Here is a 23,642-nt window from a genome sequence, read left to right as displayed (position 1 = left end):
CTGTGGCTTACCTACCATTCCTGTTTTGTCCCAATCAGAACTGAGAGACAAACAAAGAGCAGACTCGACGATTAGACAAGTCCTTGAGCAAATCGAACATGGTCAAACACCTCCACCAACAGCGAGAAAAGAACTCCCAGATCTCCCTCTCTTGCTCAGGGAACTCAATCGATTGGAGATTCACAATGAGGTGTTGTACAGAAAGAGACAAGATGGAGACAAAGTGACCCACCAGCTCGTTCTTCCTGAGGAGCTCAGAGCTCCTGTGCTCCAAAGTTTGCACAATGAAATGGGCCACTTAGGAATTGACAGAACCCTTGATCTGGCCAGAACACGATTCTACTGGCCACGCATGGCAACAGATGTTGAGCAAAAAGTAAAAAAATTTGATCGCTGCATACGAAGAAAGAGTTCTCCTGAAAAAGCAGCTAGCCTGGTCAACATAACAACAACCCGACCTTTGGAGCTAGTTTGCATGGACTTTCTCAGTTTGGAACCAGACAGTAGCAATACTAGTAACATCCTAGTAATGACAGATCATTTTACTAAATTTGCTTTTGCATTGCCCACTCCAAATCAAAAGTCCAAAACGGTTGCCAGGTGCCTGTGGGACCAGTTCATCGTACACTACGGCATACCTGAGCGGCTGCACAGTGATCAGGGTCCTGATTTTGAGGCAAAACTGATAAAAGACCTATGTGAGATATCAGGCATAAAGAAAATAAGAACCACCCCATACCACCCTAGGAGTAACCCAACTGAAAGATTCAACAGAACTTTACTTAGTATGTTGGGAACACTTGAGTCCAAACAAAAGTCCCACTGGAAAGACTATGTCATGCCGTTGGTACACGCGTATAACTGCACGCGTAGTGACGTAACAGGGTTTACTCCCTACGAATTAATGTTTGGCAGGAAACCCAGATTAGCAGTTGATCTTGCGTTCGGACTTCCTCTCAACAAAGACCAAAAAGTGACACACTTACAATATGTGGAAAGTCTCAAGAAACGAATTGAGGAAAGCTATAAGTTAGCTTCATACAATGCACAAAAAGTGGCAGACAAGAACAAGGCCAGGTTTGACCGCAAAATCACAGTTTCCGAACTTGAACCTGGGGATAGGGTTTTAGTTAAGAATGTGCGGCTGGGTGGTAAGAATAAGCTTGCTGATAAATGGGAGAAGGACATCCATGTAGTAGTCAAACGTGCAGGTAACTTACCCGTTTATACTGTTAAACCTGAGTCAAAGCAAGGTCCCTCATTGACTTTACACAGAGACCTTTTGCTTTCCTGCAGTTCCCTCCCTGTTGCCACAGCAGATGCACCTGAGCCAGAGCCAATTCGCCGTCCTAAGACACGTCAAACTACTGCCACAGAAAGCAAGAATGAAGAGTTAAATGAACTTGACAATGAACTGTACGAACTGATTCCATGGGTTGAGGATTCCACATCTGAAGATGTAACCAGATTTACCATTGTACATGAGTATCCAAAACCTTTGGAAACACCGGGCGTGTCAAACCCACCTGAATGTGGCTTACCTGAACCCACTGCCAACGCAGAACCTGAAACCACTGCCAATGCAGAACCCATCATGGAGACAAATGAATATGACGATGGATTTACCGAGCACTTGCCTGTGGAAACTACACCAGATGGAGATGATACAGAAATGGGCAACCTTGTGGAACATGAAACTGTGACGAAACCGAATGAACCTCCTGAGGATTCGGTTGAGGAACAAGGACATCAATCGGACGACTCACCTGATAAAATGGACAGTAAGGAACCCATTACAACTCAACCAATTAGACGATCAGAAAGAGTCAGACAACCCTCAAAAAGACTAGAATATCCTAATTTAGGAAACCCTCTTGTGACTGTTGTGAAGTCACTGTTCCAGGGGTTGAGTACAGCCTTTTCAGAGTCTCTTATTAGTAAAGACGAACAATACTTGATGCACATGCAACGAGACGTGCATGATATGTAGCGGGGGAGGGTGTAACCCAGTAGAGAAAATGGGTCATTTTCTCTCCTTTTTGCTGTATTTATATATATGCATTTTTATTTTGAAAAAACTTTTATTTTGAAAAGAGGAAATGTGATTCCCTCGCTCAAACTTTATTTTCCTGTTTTTCGGTCAAGTTGGGTTATAATGACCTTTTGATTTGTTGGAAATGGAATTAGTCCCGCCTTCCAAGCTGCAGACCGGATCACTCACTAGTTTCCGGCCTTTTGCACGCGGGAAATGAGCGAGACAGGCTGTAGACGGTCCGAGCTAAAACTTTTGGGTCGTTTGTGAAGGAGCACGAGCTGGAGAGGCTGTGTTGTTGTTGGCTGTGTTGTTGTTGCCTTGCTGGTTCCTCACGATACCTCATCTTGGTAAGTTCGTGCCATGTGAGAATTAGGAAAACATGCTAGAGCATGCTAAAATAAGCACGATGCTAACGCTAATTGCGAGTGCCGTTTTTTTGTTTTGAAAGCAATGTAAAAGCTATTTTTGGTTAAGACATGGATCATACCAAATGCTATTTTAGTTCATAACAATATTGAGAAGCACTTTTAGTTATTTTTGTACTATTTTTGGTCCAATGTAATTATTATTTTGAGGTTGATTGTACATTTTGATGGTTTATCATATTAAAGTGTACAGTAATTCTACTGTAATGCTAAACCCAGTAGCACAGATAAGGTTTTACTGATAGAAATGTTGATTTTTGAAGGAGATTATCTGAATTCATTAGTGTAATTCATTTCATGATGTACAGAAAGTTAAAATTTGTTTAAAAATGAATATGCTAATTGGTTAAAAATATTTAATCATAATGTTATGGTTGAATAATATAAAAAAGATATTTGAGTTAAAAACATGCATGTAAAACATTACTGTATATTTGTAGTATGGTAATACGAGAAAAGATAAACAAAGCTATAGCAATTGAGAAGAGATAGGATAACAGACTTTTATTTAGCTGTAAACAATAATAACATTATTGTTGTGCAGGCTAGTATTACATGGTTAAGAAAACCCTGGATGGATTTCCTGGATTCTCTCCGGATGGAGATGGCGAGCCTGTGCCCAGAACTGGATTTAACTTCGAAGTCGAAGAACCACTTTTTCCCACCGTGCCGAGTGGTAACGCCTTAAAACACCACTTTTAAGGAAAAAAGGAACTGAACTATAAAGACAATTGACTTGACTTATAACATAAGAAAGACAAACTGAGCTCAATGGGACTGGGGATATTTTTTTGTGTTGCATATGCCGGCTATGCTTATTGTTAAATATTGTTTATTTTGAACTGCTTTTATTTCTATTTGTTTACTAAATAATACTTTTTCTTACTTACTCTTTGCCTCCAGCCATTTCATTGCACATTCACCGTAGTTCCTATGGTAATCCTGCTGAACCTAGCAACTGGTCTATACTTTTAATTTCGCCTTACCTATTTAACGTGAGTCAAGGGTTACACTATCTATATGTTTTGTCTTGTGTGACTGTGAAGTGAACAGGGTTTTGTTTATTAATGCCTCTCTTCATATAAGCACACACTGACTGACATGAATTGTTTGCTAGACATTTAAAGGAACGCACCAACTTTTTGGGACTTTAGCTTATTCACCGTATCCCCCAGAGTTAGATAAGTCCATACTTAGCCTTTTCATCTCCGTGCGTGCCATAACTCTGTCTGACACACTCGCCTTCTGAGAATTTAGTTCCCAGTATGTATTTCTGTGTATGCTTGTTCTTTCAGCTACGGTTTCATGTTCATGAAAACAGCTGAGTCATTCTGTTTACCATTCAATATCTTAAGCTTAAATGTCTCCACATAAATTCTAACAAGCAGGGCCAGAAGAGAGTCAATGAGATTGTGACTATAGTTGTTCAAAGTATTTTATATGATTGTTTTGCAGTACATCATTCTTTTACGTGTATGTTTTACATAGTTCTGTTAAGTCAAAATTTTCAAGGAATCAGCAGATGTTGTTCACACAACTTACATTCTTTTAACATTGCTGTCAGTGTCAGGTTAAGAAATGTAACTGCTGACATACAAACTGAACATTCTTTTCATTGGATGAGAAGTCACTCAACAGGAAGGTGAACTCATTTATGTCTCATACAGGTTCACACACATATTTAGTTTGGGGCACAAAAAATGTGTTTTCACTTTATTTTGATGGTCCCTTTAACAGTCTAGTAACATTGCACCTACATGTCTACTAACTCTCATTAGAGTGTTAATAGAGTATTAGTAGACTGGTAGGGTTAGGGTTAGGGTTAGAATAAGTTGACATGTAGTTGCAAAGTTACTTATAGTCAGTCGAGTGTCTGTTGGAGGAGCATCACAAATAAAGAGTTAGCAGATATTAAGCAAACAGTCCACTAATAATGCAAATTAGTTGACATGTAGTTGCAAAGTTGCTTATAGTTAACAGAATATTCAAAAGGGACCATCAAATTAATGTGTTACCAAAAATGTCCCCACAAGTTAAAAATGTCAGGTTTAACTATCCTTATGGAGACCAACACGTAGGGTTTACAGGCTGTTCTGATTTACTGATTTTGTAACCATATTTGTATATTTCTTCTAGTTACCATTTCTGTAGGTGTAGAAAAATGTTTCTGATATTTGCCATAGTCAGATATAACTGTTGTATTAAAATTCAACGACCATAAAACAGTTAGTTAGTAAAATGTGTTTCAGTCACATTTCTCTATAGGTATAAAATAATTTCCGAAATGGAGTAAATCCATATGCATTAAATATTAACCTTACAATAAGATGTCATTTGTTAACAACTACTGAGAATGAACAATACTTCTACAGCTCTTACTCAGTTAATGTTAATCATTATCTAAAACACTTTTAAGATCAAATGGTGTATCTATGGGGGTGGTAGTGGCGCAGTGGATAAGACACATGCCTTTGGTGTGAGAGACCCGGGTTCGAATCCACTGTGAGACACCAATGTGTCCCTGAGCAAGACACTTAACCCCTAGTTGCTCCAGAGGCGTGCGACCTCTGACATATATAGCAATTGTAAGTCGCTTTGTATAAAAGCGTCAGCTAAATGAATAAATGTAAATGTAAATGTATCTGTGAACATTAGTTAATTCACTGTGATCTAACATGAAGGACATTTTTTAACTAACAAATTAACAAAGATTAATAGATGCTGTAAAAATATACTCCTCATAATTGGTTTATGTTAGTGAATGCATTAACTAATGTAAACAAATGAGACCCTGTTGTAAAGTGTTACCGATATTAAGTAATCGGTTAAAGTACTACGTTCTCAGATATTGTGACATGATATGTAAACTAATATGTTACAAAAAATTCTAAATGTAAAAAGAAACATTTTAAAGATTTTCTGTTGAAGAATGACTGGCAGTGTTCCAAATGAAAACACGTTTTCTTCCATTCCACAAGATGTTTTACCCTCGAGCGAAACGCAGGGACACATTGAAAAAGCATCCTGTAACCCACAGTTGGTGTCAGAGCCTCTTAGAAGCAGCTGACTGATGTAAGTAAAATATGTCTTTATTTTCTTTAGATTATGTACTGTTGGGCTTCATAAACTATAGGCATATTCTCTAAGAAAATTGTAATGGATTGAATTAAAACACTCTATAAAAATGGGTAGGCTTATATTTCATTTTAAATGTAAAATGTCTGATTCATAAATGAATCTTAGTTTTGAGACGATTATTTTCTCTGAACCTGTCAAATGGATTCACAGATATAATTGAACAATTCATTTTCGAGTTTGCAGCTGTTTTTGAGCACGGGCGGCGCTACTGAGGGGCTAGCAGGTGTTTTAGCACCCCTAAGAAAGACCAAAGCACCGCGATAGCACCCCCTAAAAATTACATTAATAAAAAGCATTAGGAAAATGCGTAACATGTAATAAACATGTTGTGTTCATATTCTGGGCTCATCTGATTTTGTGTAGGCTACATAGCCTACTTTATTATGATTTTAGTATAATAATGATTAATAAATGCACGCACAATTATCCGTGAACTTGATAAATGTTGCAGATATGCACAAACAAATGCCTTTCAACTTATGTGTGCACAATTCAGAATTAAATGAATGTGCAGCAATTTGTACAAATAGAGAGTCTGTAGGCCTACTATATGTGTTGTTTATTTACATTTATTAACTTATATCAACCTGATGAATTGTTCATTTTTGACTCAAAATAAGCCCAAATGAACAAAATGATCCTTAGCTGGAGTGTGTGGATAATTTGACTGATGTTGCGAAAAAAAAAAGTTATACTAGAATTGTGATGGTGTATGTTGTTATATATGTAAACTTTTATTTAATTTTGAATTTTAATATGGGTTTCAAAAAAAAAAAAAGTGGTTAAATAAGAGATATTCCAGACTGACATTGGTTTAAATGCATTTATTAGTGCTATAATAATGCTCTATGATTACAGAAGGACTCCTACATGCTGGTTTTATCTCTGACTTCATCATCATGAGATTATTTCTGGTTTCACAGCTTCTGCTGGTGTTCATATCAGTCCTGGCACTGAGTAAGGTTTAGTTTACTATCTTTTTGATTATCAGTCTTAGGGCCCTATCTTGCACCCAGCGCAATTGACTTTGTACACCGACGCATGTATCATTCCTATTTTGCAACCGCGTAAAGCGGACTTTTCCCTCCACAGAAGCACGTCGGTTAACTAAGAAATACACTTGCGCTCCCGGGGGCGGTTCAGCGCAAAGAGGAGGCGTGTTCCGGCGCAAACGTTCCTTCATGCTATTTTGCAGGTTTAGAAAACAATTGCGCTACTAAACAGGAAAAAATTGTTTAAAGTCAGTGGCATGTTGCGCATGTTATTCATATGCTATTTTAAGGGCGCATGCTTGGCCATAATCAATGTAGCGTGTGCACAACGCGCACTTTGATTCTCTCATCTACACAGAAGCAGCAGTTTTCATTTTTGCAAATCATACATTATTACGATAGATAGATAGATAGATAGATAGATAGATAGACAGACAATTTATTATAAAAGCATACATCTAGCTTACACATTTACCCAAATTATCATTCGCCGGCGATACCAGCTCGCTTTTTTTTTATTAGTGTAAAAGAAACTCATAAATACTCTGTTGACTTTGATTTTCCATAGGAGTTTAATACATCAATCGATTCTGTTAAATGTGTATTATTTTTGTGTATACTCACAATAAAAACAAAGTGTTGTGCTTTTTGCCAAATAAAGAAAAATAAACACGAAGCGAGTTCTGCCTTCTCTCTGCCAGTGAAGTCCATTCTGAAACGCGTCCGAAAATTAACAATAACTCAGCGAATACTCAGTCAAACAGACATACAGACACACAGGCATGAAGCTTGAATTCTCTTCTTTTAAATGAAGTAATTTATATAAAAAACAAATATTCTCATCTTGTGAAATCTGTATTAAAAGAGAGCGATTCCAGTCGACCTAATTACAGCTAATTCAGATGTAATGTGACTCCGCCCACGGAGAGCGCGCGCTATTCAAACGCAAATGGCTGAGGCAATCCTGTGAACGCCCCATCAGCGTTTATTTAGATCATTACTTGTTTACACCGTCTTGCAGCGCTGTGAGGAATAATACTAATGGAAAATGTCCCTCAGAAGTGCGGGTATATGGAGGAGCGAGCTGAGTAAGTTTTTTCCTTCTCACGTGAATTTCTTCACGTGGGTTTCTGTTTATGAATGAATAAACGGCAGAGATGCGCGCTGTTTACCACAGCTGGCAAAGACAGTTTAAATTTAAATCGCGTGTGTGAATGAATGATGATGTTTTAGCAAACTGCATTGCTATACTGAGATAAGTAAACATCGACTGAATGTTGAAATAAAATGTAGGCTATTTGTATAAGCAACGTGTTAAACTGCAAATTAACAATATGCCCTAATATTTCATGAAAACAACGTTACAGTCAGACGAAATATGAAAGACAACATTTTGTTGACTAGATTTGGGTACAGTTTTTACTGTAGAATATACTGCCACATCAAATAAGCTTTTGTTTAGCAATTTCTATATATAAAATACTATTTTTGTCAAAAATAAAGTCATCAACTAAGATGTTAGCTGTTCCAATGTTGGTTATATTCAAACTAATGAATACATAGATAAAATGTAGGCCTATAATCATTTTTTTACAAAGAAAGAGTACACTTGAAATATTGTTGAAATTGTAATTATTGTTGTAGCCTAATGTTTTAATAAAATAGCAAAGATAGAAATTTACAAGATAGATGTAAGCAAAATCTTAAATGGTCAATATAAGTCTTCTTCTAAATATATCTTTTGTCCTTGCATTGTGGCTCAGTCAGTGTCACACCTGAGTGAATGGCTCATCATTATGCAGAGTGGGTGTATTCTAAGGTGTAAACCACTCCTCGTTCACGCCCCCTCGCATATTGGCTTTCCAAGCAAAACCTGTTTTACATCAATTTAAATCAATGTATGGTTTTATGTGAACAATAAAGCAAGACTATTTTCACATAATTTTGAAGAAAAAACTATAGGCGACGACATCCAATAGTCAAAAGTCTTATTGCCACATATTTAGTATGTGTTTTGTGGCCTTATTTCAAAAACTTTAATTTTTCGTTTTTTCGATAACCACGCATAAACATTATTCTCTCAAAAATGAAAACATGTACATACATGTGGCTCACATATTATTGTAGTCCTGTTTGTGCTATATAGAGTGAATTTACACCTTTGCCATTAATATGTTTATAAGCAACTGAAAAAAGCACAAATGTCAGAGCATGTCAGAACACCCCCAGGGCCCAAAAAAACGCTCAGACTCCAGAGGGTTAACCGAAGTTAATTTGGGTGGGTTTCTCCATCCCCAATGTCCCTGACGAGAACGTCGGTCTCCTCGGCTGTGAACCGCTCCTGGCGCGCGCCTGGCAAATCCGCCGTTATAATAGGAATCCGCTTTTAGAACAAGCGCGCCTGCTCTTAAAGGGAATGTGAGATGTCGCTCTGATTGGTTTATTTCACGTTACGTCCAAACCACACCTATGAATAATGAAGCTACTTCAGACCAACCCCTTTTAGATTTGCGCCGGGCGCAAGAGGCATTTATCCCGCCGGGAAAATAGCAACAGCGCCCAAGACCCGCCCACAAAGTTACTTGTGCTTTGCGCTTGACACTTGACACTTGCGTTTCAGATCGTTAAAATAGGACCCTTAATGTGGCAAACACAAGAAATACAGGCAAATGTGTGTTTCTCATTTCAATAACATTTCTTTCTCTTTAACAGCCAGGGCACAAAACACATCTGCACCAACAACACTGGCAGGTAAAACAGACCTTTATTAGAACATGTTTTTCCACTCTAACCATTCTCTTTATTGTGTGAGGCAGTATAACATCTTCAGCTCAAGTCAGTTTTTGGCTTTTCACTGTAAATTATGAAATTTATTTTTCTTATGTAAAAAAAAATTAAAAAAGGTAAAATCACACAAAATGTAAGGTTAGATCAATTACAGTTTTCTCAGTATATATTACAGTAACTTACTGTTAATATTAATTGTTAACTGCAAACGTATTGTTAAAGGGGCTGTATCGTATGTACACATTTTCATGTATTAATCCCTTTTGTATTGCCAATGTGTTAACAGTGTGTAACAAAACTTTAAAAAAACGAGACCTTCCCCGACTTCCTAGGTTGGATGAAAGCCTGTAGACTGATTTTACTGTAAAGGACTCGGGACGTTTATGCCGGAAAATCAAAAGGATGTCACATTATACTCCCAAAAGAGTCCCTCTACTATTCTATCACACATGAAACAAATGCTTATACTAACAATGTTCAGGATAATGCCGAAAGAGAGATTCTGTACTGTAATGTCAATGTGTCTTGAAAAGAAAAGGGATTCATTCAAACTAATCTAGTCTCACATAGCCAGATCTATATAGTCTATAGTCTTAAATATACTTTGTTGTATTGTTTACATCAGGGCTAACTGAACTTTACACAGTGATTTAAAATGTATTGTCTTTCTCTTCAAAAGCCATTTCAACAATATCTCCATCAGCAAATTCTACATCGACAACATCTCCATCAACGACAGTGCCAGGTATATACATTATAGTTTTGAGCAAAACACATTAAATAACAGTTAATTTTAACATTTGCTGTCCTTTAACAGTCAGAAGCAAAGCATGCTGGGAATGTGTGTGTGTATGTGTGAACATACATTCACATTTATATGGGAACGTGCAATATATGTACACAATAAAGGACACAACTTTGTGAATATTACATGTAATGCTATTTTTTTTTCCCATTTATAAATATTTGATATGTATTAATATATAGCCATACATGGTCAATGCTATATTGCAGTACATTGAAAAATATAAGCACTATTTTCCCATATATGGAAATGTATTATGTAATATATCGCATTATATTTTGCAGTATATTCACATATATTTTTGTTCTGTAATTGAAGAAAGCATCTGATCATTGCGATGTGGATGTTAGCACCAGCTCTGGAATTCAACACTCCAGTAAAATCACATCACGTTTATTTACATACAAATTTATACAATAGATTGTTTAAAAGTAGCAGCTTTACAGTTTTAAACATGAGAAAAAAAGTATCGGTATCTTAATTTTCTATAAAGCTACTTTCCATTGAGTTCATGTTTTTACTCGATGACATTCAACAGAAAAAAATGAACCTTCTTGAGAAAAAGTCAAAGTCAAAGAAGGGGACATACACAAAAACGATGTGTTTTTGCTCACCCTCAAAAAGGGACAATTTTAACATGCTATATAAAAATATGTGGGGTATTTTGAGCTAAAACTTCACATACGCTCTTGGGACATCAAATACTTATTTTACATCTTATGAAAAGGTCATTATACCACCCCTTTAATATTACTAGGTACTTAAATGTGTAACTACAGTGTAAAATAAAGTGTAACCACCTGGGAAAGTAAATGTATGGCTTTTCACTGTAAATTATGAGATAATTTGTTATTTTTACTTTAAAATACTGTTAAATGTAAGATTTTTTTTTTTTTTTTACAAAATGTAAGGTTAGATCAATTACAGTTTTTCTCAGTATATAGTACAGTGACTTACTGTTAACATTAATTGTTAACTGCACACTTATTGTTAAAGGGGCTGTACTATTTTTCCTGTATTAATCCCCTTTTTATTGCCAATGTGTTAACAGTGTGTAACAAAACTTAAAAAAGAGACCTTCCCCGACTTCCTAGGTTAGATGAAAGCCTGTAGACTGATTTTTCTGTAAAGGACTCGGGACGTTTTTTTCTGGGAAAATCAAAAGGATGTCAAATTATACTCCCAAAAGAGTCTCTCTACTACTCTACGAAACATGAAACGAATGCTTATACAATGTTCAGGAAAATGCTGAAAGAGAGATTCTGTACTGTAATGTCAATGTGTCTTGAAAAGAAAAGACATAGCCTAACATTCTAACATAGCCAGATCTATATAGCCTAGTCTCAAATATACTTTGTTGTTTTGTTTACAACAGGGTTAATTGAGCTTTACACACTGATTTAAAATAATGTTCTTTTTCTTCAAAAGCCATTGCTCCAATAATATCTCCATCAACAAATTCTCCATCAACAACATCTCCATCAACAACATCTCCATCAACAACATCTCCATCAACAACATCTCCATCAATAACATCTCCATCAACCAATTCTACATCAACAAATTCTACATCAACAAATTCTACATCAACAAATTCTACATCAACCAATTCTACATCAACAAATTCTTCATCAACAACATCTCCATCAACAACATCTCCATCAACAACATCTCCATCGGCGCCAAGTAATTATGAACCTTTGAATTAGAACCAGATCTGTGGTGTGAATTGAACAAACTCACAGAGCAGCAATTTCTTTCAGTTTTTCTCCTTTGTTTTGCCTAAAGCACTCTCTTCAATTCAATGACACATAAAATGTGCTTACAATGTTCAGGATAATGCCGAATGAGCCATTCTGTACTCTCATGTCAATGTGTCATGAAAAGAAAAGGGATTCATTCAAACTATAGTCTCACATAGCCAGATCTATTTAGTCTATAGTCTCAAATACACTTTATAATCAAACTACCATAACAGTGTAATTGTAATTCTTCTTCTTCTTCTAATAATATGTTTTAGTAAGATTAGTAAATATTTAATGACGTAAACCCAAGTTGCCCTGATTACTGTCATGATGGCAGTAATGGGCATTTTAACTGTTAAATTATTTTCTTATAGCAATTTGCTTATGCAGTTCAACAGAATTTTGTCAAAACATCATTACTGAATTCCTTCCCATGATGCAAATCTATTCATGCTCATCCAGTCTGAAATGTGGACTACAGGTTTTTCAGATTTTCCGTCGTGGCGTTTCCTCTTCGCAGCCTTTAGCAACTGCCTACAATGTGCTGGTTTTGGTCATAGTCTTTTGTCTAAAATGCCATTGAACTTTATTCATATTTTAGTTATCTGAACTGTTTTAGTTTTGGTCTAGTAGTTTTGGTTTTAGCTGACTAAATATCACAAGATTTAAGCCGGCTAAATCTAAAATAGATTTAGTTGACTAAGATTCAACAGTCAGTAAATAAAGCAAAAAAAAAAAAAAAAGAGCAAATAAATTAAACGGAACAAATATACAAATTAAATTAACAGTCCTTTAAGTTGTCAGGTAGGTCTAACAGTAGTATTCAGGTAAGAAATAGCACCTACAGAAAATGAATTAAGTAATCAAATGTAAAACAAAAAAGAACAGTGCATAGTCTTCCTTTTATAAACCCTTATTAAAGCGATTAGAGTAACTCAAGAGCAGTGAGTGATTTTGTTGTTTGAATTGAGATTAATGACAGCAGGTTTAAGTTCAGTTCCATTCTCCGCTTTGGGGTACAAAGAATTTGAAACATGTGAGCAGTGATAAACTGATAGCGAACATCCTGACGTTGTCCACACTGCTGAGAGCAACGTGTAGATGAATATGTAAATATGTGAACACTTTACTTTCAAATTTTCAATAAACAAACAAAATATAAATGGTGAGAAAACATCAGTTAACCCTTAAAGAAAATGTTTCCCTATATATGAATGATCAATATATTAAATGGTTTAAAAGTATATTTGAAAATAAACAGAATAATATATTACAATGTATTGATTAATACACAAGGAATTGCTGCTTTTCATATATTGAAAAATATGTGACAATATATTTACTAATATATCATAATCTATGTAAGTTTATATTCAGTAATACACTTCATAATATATGTGATCAGATATGGTACTGCATGTGTAATACATTGCAGATATATTTAGTCATGCAGCATAAACACACATATATAGAGAAATTTATAATGTTATATATATTTTTATATATTTATTATTTTCAAGCTGTTATCATATGTATAAGTACACCAGCATGTATTAAAGTATGTATCCAAAAGACTATTACTGTGAAATGTAATACTTTTAAAATTCTTTACTTTTTTACTTTAAAATTACTTTTAAAATATAGTAATTACAGTCTTAATAGTGCTGACCAATCGTCAATCGAACCACAGGCTCTACACTTCAGCACAATGGTAACCCTTAAAAACTCAGACATACCAGAACACATTTGAACCCTAAAACAGGCAATGTGTACACAATATACATATTCTTTCTTCTCTTGTTGGAGGCATGAGAAATAATTTTTCATCCAGTACTGTTGTCAGTATCATAGTTGATGTTTGGAGTATGTGGGTCACATGATTTGGTTAAAATGTTCTGTGCTCGTTTTGTCAGTTTAACCTAAAGCCAACATGTCCTCCATAGTGCTGGACATTCTGACTTTTTATAAAGTAGGCATATATTAATCTTCTTAATTAAAAATATATATGCCTCAATTTTAGGACACTTAGACATGTCATACATGCAGCATATTTAGCATATTATTATTATTTTTTGCATCAAACAAATCAGAGAAACATTTATGACTTGGACCTTTTTTTATACCTTTATAGGGCAATGTGTCCTGGGAGATACAACTCATAAAATCTAAACTATATCAAATATTTTAAAAAAAATCCTTTGGATATGTTTTACTTAAGTCCAGATGATATTAAAAGTGACATGACATTATTATTTTTTTGATGATCATTTTCCACTCTGCCTGTTTTAGGGTTAAATTCCAAAATAATAGAACATTAAACACTAATAGATCTACCCCCTATATTAAAGGGTTAGTTCACCCAAAAATGAAAATTCTGTCAGTAATTATTCTCCCTCGTGTTGTTCCAACCCCGTAAGACTTTCGTTCATCTTTGGAACACAAATTAAGATATTTTTGATGAAATCTGAGAGCTGGATCACTCCTTCATAGTCTGCTAGGTACAGTAATTGATATCTGCCAGCCCAGAAAAGTTAGTATAAAGACATAATTAAAATAGTCCAAGTGACTACAGTGGCTCAACCTTAAGTTTATCAAGCGACGAGAATACTTTTTGTGCACAAAAACAAACAAAAACAAACAAAATAATTTTCTTATTGCCAATGTGATAAAAGTGTGTAACAAAACTTTAAAAAAGAGACCTTCCCCGACTTCCTAGGTTGGATGAAAGCCTGTAGACTGATTTTACTGTAAAGGACTAAAAATCAAAAGGATGTCACGTTATACTCCCAAAAGAGTCTCTCTACTATTCTATCACACATAAAACGAATGCTTATACGATGTTCAGGATAATGTTGAAAGAGAGATTCTGTAATGTCAATGTGTCTTGAAAAGAAAAAAGGATTGATTAACATAGCCAGATCTATATAGTCTCAAATATACTTTGTTGTTTTGTTTACAACAGGGTTAAGTGAGCTTTACACATTGATTTAAAATAATGTTCTTTTTCTTCAAAAGCCATTGCTCCAATAATATCTCCATCAACAAATTATCCATCAACAACATCTCCATCAACAACATCTCCATCAACAACATCTCCATCAATAACATCTCCATCAACAAATTATCCATCAACAACAAATTATCCATCAACAACATCTCCATCTAAAAATTCTACATCAACAAATTCTACATCAACAAATTCTACATCATCAAATTCTACATCATCAAATTCTACATCAACAACATCTCCATCAACAACATCTCCATCGGCGCCAAGTAATTATGAACCTTTGAATTAGAACCAGATCTGTGGTGTGAATTGAACAAACTCACAGAGCAGCAATTTCTTTCAGTTTTTCTCCTTTGTTTTGCCTAAAGCACTCTCTTCAATTCAATGACACATAAAATGTGCTTACAATGTTCAGGATAATGCCGAATGAGCCATTCTGTACTCTCATGTCAATGTGTCATGAAAAGAAAAGGGATTCATTCAAACTATAGTCTCACATAGCCAGATCTATTTAGTCTATAGTCTCAAATACACTTTATAATCAAACTACCATAACAGTGTAATTGTAATTCTTCTTCTTCAAATAATATGTATTAGTACGATTATAACTAAATGTTTAGTTTTATAATCAAAATTCTAAAAGTTATGTATGGATAATCAAGTAAACCCAAGTTGCCCTGATTACTGTCATGATGGCAGTAATGGACATTTTAAATTTTTAAGTCATTTTCTTATAGCAATTTGCTTATGCAGTTCAACAGAATTTTGTCAAAACATAATTACTGAATTCCTTTCCCATGATGCAAGTCTATTCATGCTCATCCAGTCTGAAATGTGGACTACAGGTTTTTCAGATTTTCCGTCGTGGCGTTTCCTCTTCGCAGCCTTTAGCAACTGCCTACAATGTGCTGGTTTTGGTCATAGTCTTTTGTCTAAAATGCCATTGAACTTTATTCATATTTTAGTTATCTGAACTGTTTTAGTTTTGGTCTAGTAGTTTTGGTTTTAGTTGACAATAAATATCACAGGATTTAAGCCGCCTAAATCTAAAATAGATTTAGTTGACTAAGATTCAACAGTCAGTAAATAAAGTACAAAAAGAACAAATAAATAAAACAGAACAATATATACAAATTAAATTAACACTGCTTTAAGTTGTCAGATAGGTCTAACAGTAGTATTCAGGTAAAAAATAACACCTACAGAAAATGAATTAAGTAATCAAATGTAAAAAAACAACAACAACAAAAAAAAACAGTGAAATCATGTCACGTTTACATACCAATTTATACAATAAATTGTTTAAAATTAGCAGCTTTACAGTTATAAACATGAGAAAAACTGTATCAGTATCTTAATTTTCTATTAAGCTACTTTCCATTGAGTTCATGTTTTTACTCGATGACATTCAACAGAAAAAAATTAACCTTCTTGAGAAAAAGTCAAAGTCAAAGAAGGTGGAGAAGTAATCTCCAGGGACCAATGTTAGTTCGAGGGTGCTTACCAGCCAGCTAACTTTTTATCTAACTTTTATCCACTTTATAAATCTTTAAAATATCCGGGACGCCATGAGCTCGGAGACTGTTGAAATAGTATTCTCAATTGAAATAATTGAAGGCTTGGACCCGGAAACAGTGTTCCTTAAGTCACAAGTTAACAAGCGGATAGCAGACTGGTGGGAGTTGCCAACGCTATCTCACGACCAATTCGTACGAATTTGTACGAATGATAAAAAGTTGGCTAATTCGTACTAATTCGTACGACCTCACTCGTACGAATTTGTACGATTTGTCTAAACCCACGTGATGGGTAGGTTTAGGGGCGGGGTCAGGGGTAGGTCATTCGCATGAATTCATACGAATTGGCAAATTCGTAAAATACTGTATGTACGATTTTGCAAAAATCTTACTAATTCGTACGAGTCAGGTCGTATGAATTCGTACGAATAAGCCACCTCGTAGAATTTGTACGTTTTCCCGTGAGATCGGGTTGGAGTTGCCTTGGATGGCAACATGCCCAGTGTATTATGGTTGTTGAAGTTTTTGGCTACAGTATTTGGCAAAAGGGAAGACATCAGCCTTTTTTCTTTGTTTTCTCTAGTCAGGTAGCAAAAAACAAGCCTCTCTACTGTAAATGCAGCTCAGTTTTTATTGAAAGCCCATTTTGCCAGCGGAGAAGTACCCCTTTAAGTGTTCCTAAACACTCTTGGAATATACTTCAGTTAGATTTTACTCTTAAAGGAACGTATATACATTTCTGTAGAGATTAAATATGTTGTTGTCGTTTTGTATTTTTTGTGTTCATTCTCTCTGCAGCACCGACAATATTCTATCCATTCGGCTCAGCAGCAGGAGACAGTGCACATTCTGACGCCTTTGTAAATGTTACCTTCTCCACTCCATTTGTGTTCTTTGGCCGCACGTACAACAACACATACGTGAGAATCCGATTTCAATACAAGACTTAATATGAATGGAAATGTTGTGGTAAGCCATTTCAAACTGAATTTAAACTGATTTCTCTTATTTCAGGTTAATAATAACGGACTCCTTACATTCAGCCAACCTTTACCAGAATCTCTCCCTTACTACATTCCCAAAAATGGAACCGAAGATTTCATTGCTCCGCTCTGGATTGATCCTGATTATTTTGGGATACGTAACTACTCGTATCAGGAGTACACTAGTGGAAGTGTGCTCACTCGCGCCACTCAGGATATAAACTGGTATTTCCCTCAGAGGGGCTTCACTGCTTCTTGGGTCTTTGTTGCAACATGGGAATATGTTCAGATGTGGAATACAAGTGTATCTAATCTTAGCTCAGCACAGGTAAATTTTTTTTTTTTTTTTTTTTTTTTTTTTTTTTTGCCACAAGGTCACAGACTGTGTAGACTATGAATCATGATGTTGTTTTTTTTTCTTTTCAGGCAATCTCTTTTCAAGTCGTTTTAATTTCAGGAGGTGGTTTTTCTTTTATTCTGATGAATTATGGTGACTTTGCTGTGATATCTTCTCCAGTGGAGGTAAAACTAACAAGATTTATATAATATTCTATACAGGCTTTGTATGAATATACATAACATTTGTGTTTTAATAGGCTGGATACGACACCATAAACTCCACTGACTACTATCAAATTCATTATTCAAATAATGGCAGCTCCACCCCAAACCTCAACAGCACGACTAATGTAAACGTTCCGGGTCGTTGGGCTTTTCTTGTGAACAGCGGATTAGGTAAGACATTCATTAGCATATCAATTACTATTATCAGTTGTTGACCTGTTGTCATCCCGAGTTTTGAAAAACATGTATTTGATCATTTCCCATGCTGTCAGCGAATCACATTGATGTCTTAATGGGGACCTATTATCCAAAATTCAGTTTTACATGGTGCTTGCATATAAATGTGTGGACACAACCACCCTACAATGATAAAAATCTATGTACTCCTTTTTTTAAACAGTCTCATGGAACAACAAGCGTTTTCATTTTCTGAGCAGTATGATGTCATACTGCTCAGGCCCCGCCCACGACCACTGACGAACTGTCCCGTATTAGCATAGAGGTATCCAGCAGCCATATCACCCTGTAGCCCAAGACTGGTTGCCCACTAAAGCTAAGCAGGGTTGAGCCTGGTCAGTACCTGGATGGGAGACCTCCTGGGAAAACCAGGTTGCTGCTGGAAGAGGTGTTAGTGAGGCCAGTAGGGAGCGGGGCGCTCACCCTGTGGTCTGTGTGGGTCCTAACGCCCATAGCCTAGTGACTATAATGTCAAAGAGCACCATCCTTCAAATGAGACGTAAAACCGAGGTTCTGACTCTCTGTGGTCATTAAAAATCCCATGGCACTTCACATAAGAGTAGGGGTGTAACCCCGGTGTCCTGGCCAAATTCCATCCATTGGCCCTTTCCAATCATGGCCTCCTAATAATCCCCTTCCATTGAATTGGCCCTAACACTCTCTCGCCTCTCCACCTATAGCTGGTGTGTGGTGAGCGCACTGGCGCCGTTGTACTGTGGCTGCTGTCGCATCATCCAAGTGGATTCTGCACACTGGTGGTGGTTGAGGAGAGATTTCCTGATATAATTGTAAAGCGCCTTGGGTGTACAGTAGTACATATGAAAGCGCTATATAAATGCCTCATTCATTCATTCATAGTTTGACGTCATCCTGCTCGGCCAGTTTCTGTCCGCCATTGTCTTAATGCCGGAGAAGGTGTAGCAACAAGATTGTCTTGTATGCGATTGAGGTGTTTTGATTTAAGAGTGAACAGTCTTCATTTACTCCTGACATCACAGGGGCTGGTTGCATAAACTGCTAAGACTAGTCTCATTACATTTCTAAGTTCATAACTTTTTAAAGTCAGTTACATAAAAATGTAGATTGGTCTAATTTAATACTAAAAACGTAATACTAACCGCTAGTTGGTCATACTAGTACTTAAAGGTGCAGTATGTGAGATTGACAGCTAGCAGTTGAAATGGGTACTGCAGTCCAAATTCAAAATATCAGAGATCATTGGCCCTGTCCCAAATGGCACCCTAAGTACTCGCGGTCTTCCGCACTTTCTTGATGTAGCGCCGCTTTGATTGTCGGGAAGAAGTCTGCTGTGGAGCTCGCATCAGGGGTGCATTTCCCGAAAGCATCGTTAGCCAACTATGTTCGCAAGTTCCGTCGTTATCAGCATAGTTCAACGATTTGGTGTTTCCCGAAACCATCGTTCCAACGAACGTTCGCAAACAGCATCGCAAACTTGTGTGGTTGGAACGACAGCTCTCGAGCTGTGGTTAGAAGCATAGTTTATAGTTTACATGAGATGTAGACTGAATAAATCCTTATCTTTAGCAAAATAAGCAAGCTGACGTTCAGTACAACCCGTGTTATTTATTTAGAATACCTACAAATGTAATTTACGTCTTTTAGTTTGTCAAGAGATGTAAAGCACCGTTTTTGAAGACTGCGCATGTGCGAACGTGCTCTACTATGTAAGAACGAGCCAAATATTGAGTCTGGTAATAAAGCAAAATAACTGAGAAAAATTAGAAATGGTCTTCAGATGCCATCTCTGTAACTTATATGACAAAATCTAGCGTTAATTCGATCTCAAACAGATTAATTAAAATAAGTTATTAGTCCACCACGTGTGAGACGTCATAAACCAACGTGGTTGAACGATACTTTGCAACATACGGTTTCGGGAAACAGTCGTGACTAGCTAGTTGATTTCTCCAACGATGCATCCTACTATGGTAGTTAACGCACCCCTGCTCAGCAATTGACAATGGAATGCGAGGAGACTTACACATTGTTAGTTGATGAGTTGATTTATTTAGGTGGGTGAGGAAGCTTTTTAGGTTGGGTAGAATCTGGGATCTCTGACCCAGTTTGTTCGCTGGCTTCCATGGCTGCAATATGCTGTGTTTTCCACCAACTGGCAACCTGTGGTGGCAAAATATTATTGGGTATCTTGGTGGTATTGGACAGAACAAAACAAAAACAGACATTCCAACACGGAACTCCCATTTCAAAGTAAAATAACTGACTGTTGAAGGAAGCGCTTTCCTGGAAAGGGGGCAGGGAGCAGTAGCTCATTTGCATTTAAAGACGCATGGAAAAATTGGTATTTACAACATGGTATAATAAATTATCTGAGGCATTTTGAGCTGAAACTTCACTGACACACACTGGTGACACCTGAGACTTATATTACATCTTGAAAACAGGGGCATAATAGGTCCCCTTTAAATGGCAAGTAACCCCAAAACGGAACGTTTCAGTAAGAAGACCAAAGATGATGGAAAATGACGTTAATACAAAATTTAAGAATTCTGAAAATTCTGAAGAAATAATAATAATAAATTGCAAAAAAAAAAAAAAATGTAAAAAAAATATATATACATGACATAATTATGTAATTCTATTTGTATTATATTATATAAGGGATAATCCATAGGTGTGCATTTAACAATTTTAATGCATGATGTGGAAGCAATGAACATATATATATTTTTATAATGAGATTTTACCCCCATTAGATTCAAACACGAGCCCCATAAATCGAGAAGGGTCTGGCTGCAGACTTGATCTTGCACTCTCAGACTACACATGTAACATGTACTTAACATAGCAATAACGTAAATTATGCATAATTGCATGCAACTAACCCTCAACCAAATCCTAATCCTACCCTAACCCTATAGTAAGTGAAGTCACTTGCAGAGGAAGCACGGGTGACTGAGAGTGCAAGTCTGCAGCCAGACGCTATCGGATAAATCAGTGTGAAAACAATGTCAGAAAAAATATGTTTTTTTTCTCTCTCTCTTGACAGCACCAGAAATATTCTACCCATTCGGCTCATCAGGAGACACAATAAACCCTGCTGTTGATGATGGAAGCTCCTCAGTTATTCCACTGTTGAGCCCATTTCTGTTCTTTGGCCGCACATACAGGCAGATTTATGTAAGAATTTTAATCCATTTTGATTCAAAGTCTAACTGTGAGTTGAATGCTTTATAAACTCATCTGGGATCATGTGATGTGATTTTGACAAAATGTCTCATGTTTCAGGTTAATAATAATGGACACCTCACATTCAACCAGCCTTCATACCAATATGTTCCCTACTCCTTTCCTGCTAATGGAGGCCCAGATATAATTGCTGGTCTCTGGACCGACCTTGACAACCGTGCGAGAGGTGTGGTTTCATATCATCAGTACACTAGTGGAAGGGTTCTCACACGCGCCACTCAGGATATAAACAATCATTTCCCAAATCTGGCCTTCAACGCTTCTTGGGTCTTTGTTGCAACGTGGGATAAAGTCGCTTACTTTCCCAACACTAACACAGTAAGGTTGATGTACATCTGAAATGTGAATGTTTTCAGTTTATCCACAATTCAGTTCAGTTTCAGAATTAGTAGTAGGTCAGTCAATAATGCTCATAAAAATAATTTTAATATTACAAAACTGTAAGAAAAAAAAAAAAAAAGATGAACAGTGCTAAAGTGATTATCTTTTTTCATTCTTTACAGGAAACTTCATTTCAAGTGGTTTTAATTTCAGGCAGTAATTTTTCATTTATTCTGATGAATTATGGTGACATTGCTGTAACAGGACTTCAGGTGGAGGTAAGAAGCTTGTATTCTGTGTTGAAAACAAAATGTTACTATTCACTAAAATATATAGCATATGTACTGTATATATACACTATTTATATGATTAATGATTTTTACACTTTCAGGCTGGTTTTGACACAGTCAGCTCCACTGACTTCTTTGTGATTCCTGGATCAAAGAACGGAAACTCCATCTCAAACCTCAAGAACTCCAGTAATGTCCATGTTCCCGGTCGATGGGCCTTTAGGGTGGACAGTGGACGCAACACCTCTAATGGTAAGAAGTCTTGTCTTTATATTTATATATATATATATATATATATATATATATATATATATATATATATATATATATATATATATATATACAAGCCAGTGTTAAATTTCATATAACCCCATGTAATGTTTTTGTATGATTAATGTCAACAAATATGAGTATTTTATCTGTTTGTCTGTGTGTTTCCCTTTAGACAACGTCATTGGACTTCAAATGAAACTTTCCTCATTTTCAGATCTTGCACAGAGTGGAAACATTGAGAGTGTTTTACAGCAAGTACGTCACACTTAGGCTACTACAAATAGGCTATTTATACAAAATATGGTTCTAATAGATAATAGCTAGTTTGATCTGTCTCTCCATCTTTGTTTCAGATAAAACAGGTGCTGGTCAATTACCATCTGCCAAGCAACATAGAGCTGAAGTTAAGAAAACTGCAAAAGATAAAACCGTAAATTCAGTCTCCTTCAGGAAAATAAATAAAACATTCTTGTTCGTTTAGTGTCTGACAGCAAATATCCCATTGATCATGTGAAGACTGTGAAGATCTCAGTTTTACATTAATGTGCTTTCATTTAAAGGATTAAAATGGGCACAAAGCAGCATAAAAGTTTTATAAAAGAGGTACATATTTTTTAAAAATTCTATTACAACTTCCTTAAATCTTCCGCACTCGGTTTCTTTGCGTTTTTATCAGATTTTTTCGATGTGACCATTGTGATCGTTTTTTTTTATCACATTTTCCTCCAACAACTTATATGCAAATAGCATGGTGCAAAAAAACGAATTCATAAATAAAATAATAAATCAGCTCCATTGTGAATTCCAAGTTATTAAGGGCTTTATGCGTCTCATTTAAACCTTATGCAAGAGTTCTGGCAGTATAGTGGGAACTCATTCAAGGTAAGCAACGATGCAACAACTTTACCCAGTTTTGGATTGATATTGAACATCTAATATTTAAATTCGTAAAGATATAATTTTGTAATATAAAAATAAGGATTCGGTGCAAAATTTGGTTATTAACTTACTTATTAGGGTGAATTGCCCTAATGTGGGACACTGCCTAATGTGGGACACCTAAGGTCTAGTGTTTGTAGGTCCTGTATATTTGTTTATTATTGTTGTTTTTTTCTGTTTCCTTTGATGCTGTTATGAGTGTAATAGATAATAGTTGAATAAATTCCTCTGATCCTCTATATATGTATGCTGTTATTGTTCTGTAAAGCATAATACAAAATTAAGTTAACGAGTGAAAGGCATACAAAATTGGAGTGGAACGCAGCCTAGTGTGGAAAATTTCAATGAATAAC

The 23,642-nt window shown here is 36.0% G+C and overlaps 1 protein-coding gene across 1 annotated transcript; it reads left to right on the top strand.

Annotated features, from left to right (window-relative positions):
• Positions 1–5,472: 5,472 nt before the first annotated feature.
• Positions 5,473–22,963, top strand: LOC309485196 (uncharacterized protein). The gene is made up of 14 exons (XM_082151954.1): positions 5,473–5,532; positions 6,457–6,555; positions 9,303–9,341; positions 10,057–10,122; positions 17,253–17,374; positions 17,469–17,765; positions 17,864–17,959; positions 18,034–18,172; positions 21,267–21,397; positions 21,506–21,784; positions 21,970–22,065; positions 22,179–22,329; positions 22,523–22,605; positions 22,704–22,963. Exons 2-14 carry the CDS (start codon positions 6,498–6,500, stop codon positions 22,782–22,784), a joined length of 1,638 nt encoding a protein of 545 aa, XP_082008080.1. The 5' UTR covers positions 5,473–5,532; positions 6,457–6,497; the 3' UTR covers positions 22,785–22,963.
• Positions 22,964–23,642: the final 679 nt, after the last annotated feature.

The sequence above is a fragment of the Leuciscus leuciscus genome (genome assembly GCF_965113295.1).
Source record: "Leuciscus leuciscus genome assembly, chromosome: 21".
NCBI classification, from domain to species: domain Eukaryota; kingdom Metazoa; phylum Chordata; class Actinopteri; order Cypriniformes; family Leuciscidae; genus Leuciscus; species Leuciscus leuciscus.
This window is presented reverse-complemented; position numbering and strand designations above follow the sequence as displayed.

What these genes read in the sequence shown, in the direction of transcription:
- LOC309485196 (XM_082151954.1), top strand. Translation starts at nt 6,498, where the DNA reads ATGAGATTATTTCTGGTTTCACAGCTTCTGCTGGTGTTCATATCAGTC. An exon ending in TGCACCAACAACACTGGCAG is followed by an intron (nt 9,342 to 10,056) that starts GTAAAACAGACC and finishes TCTCTTCAAAAG; the next exon opens with CCATTTCAACAATATCTCCA. An exon ending in CTAATCTTAGCTCAGCACAG is followed by an intron (nt 17,766 to 17,863) that starts GTAAATTTTTTT and finishes TTTTCTTTTCAG; the next exon opens with GCAATCTCTTTTCAAGTCGT.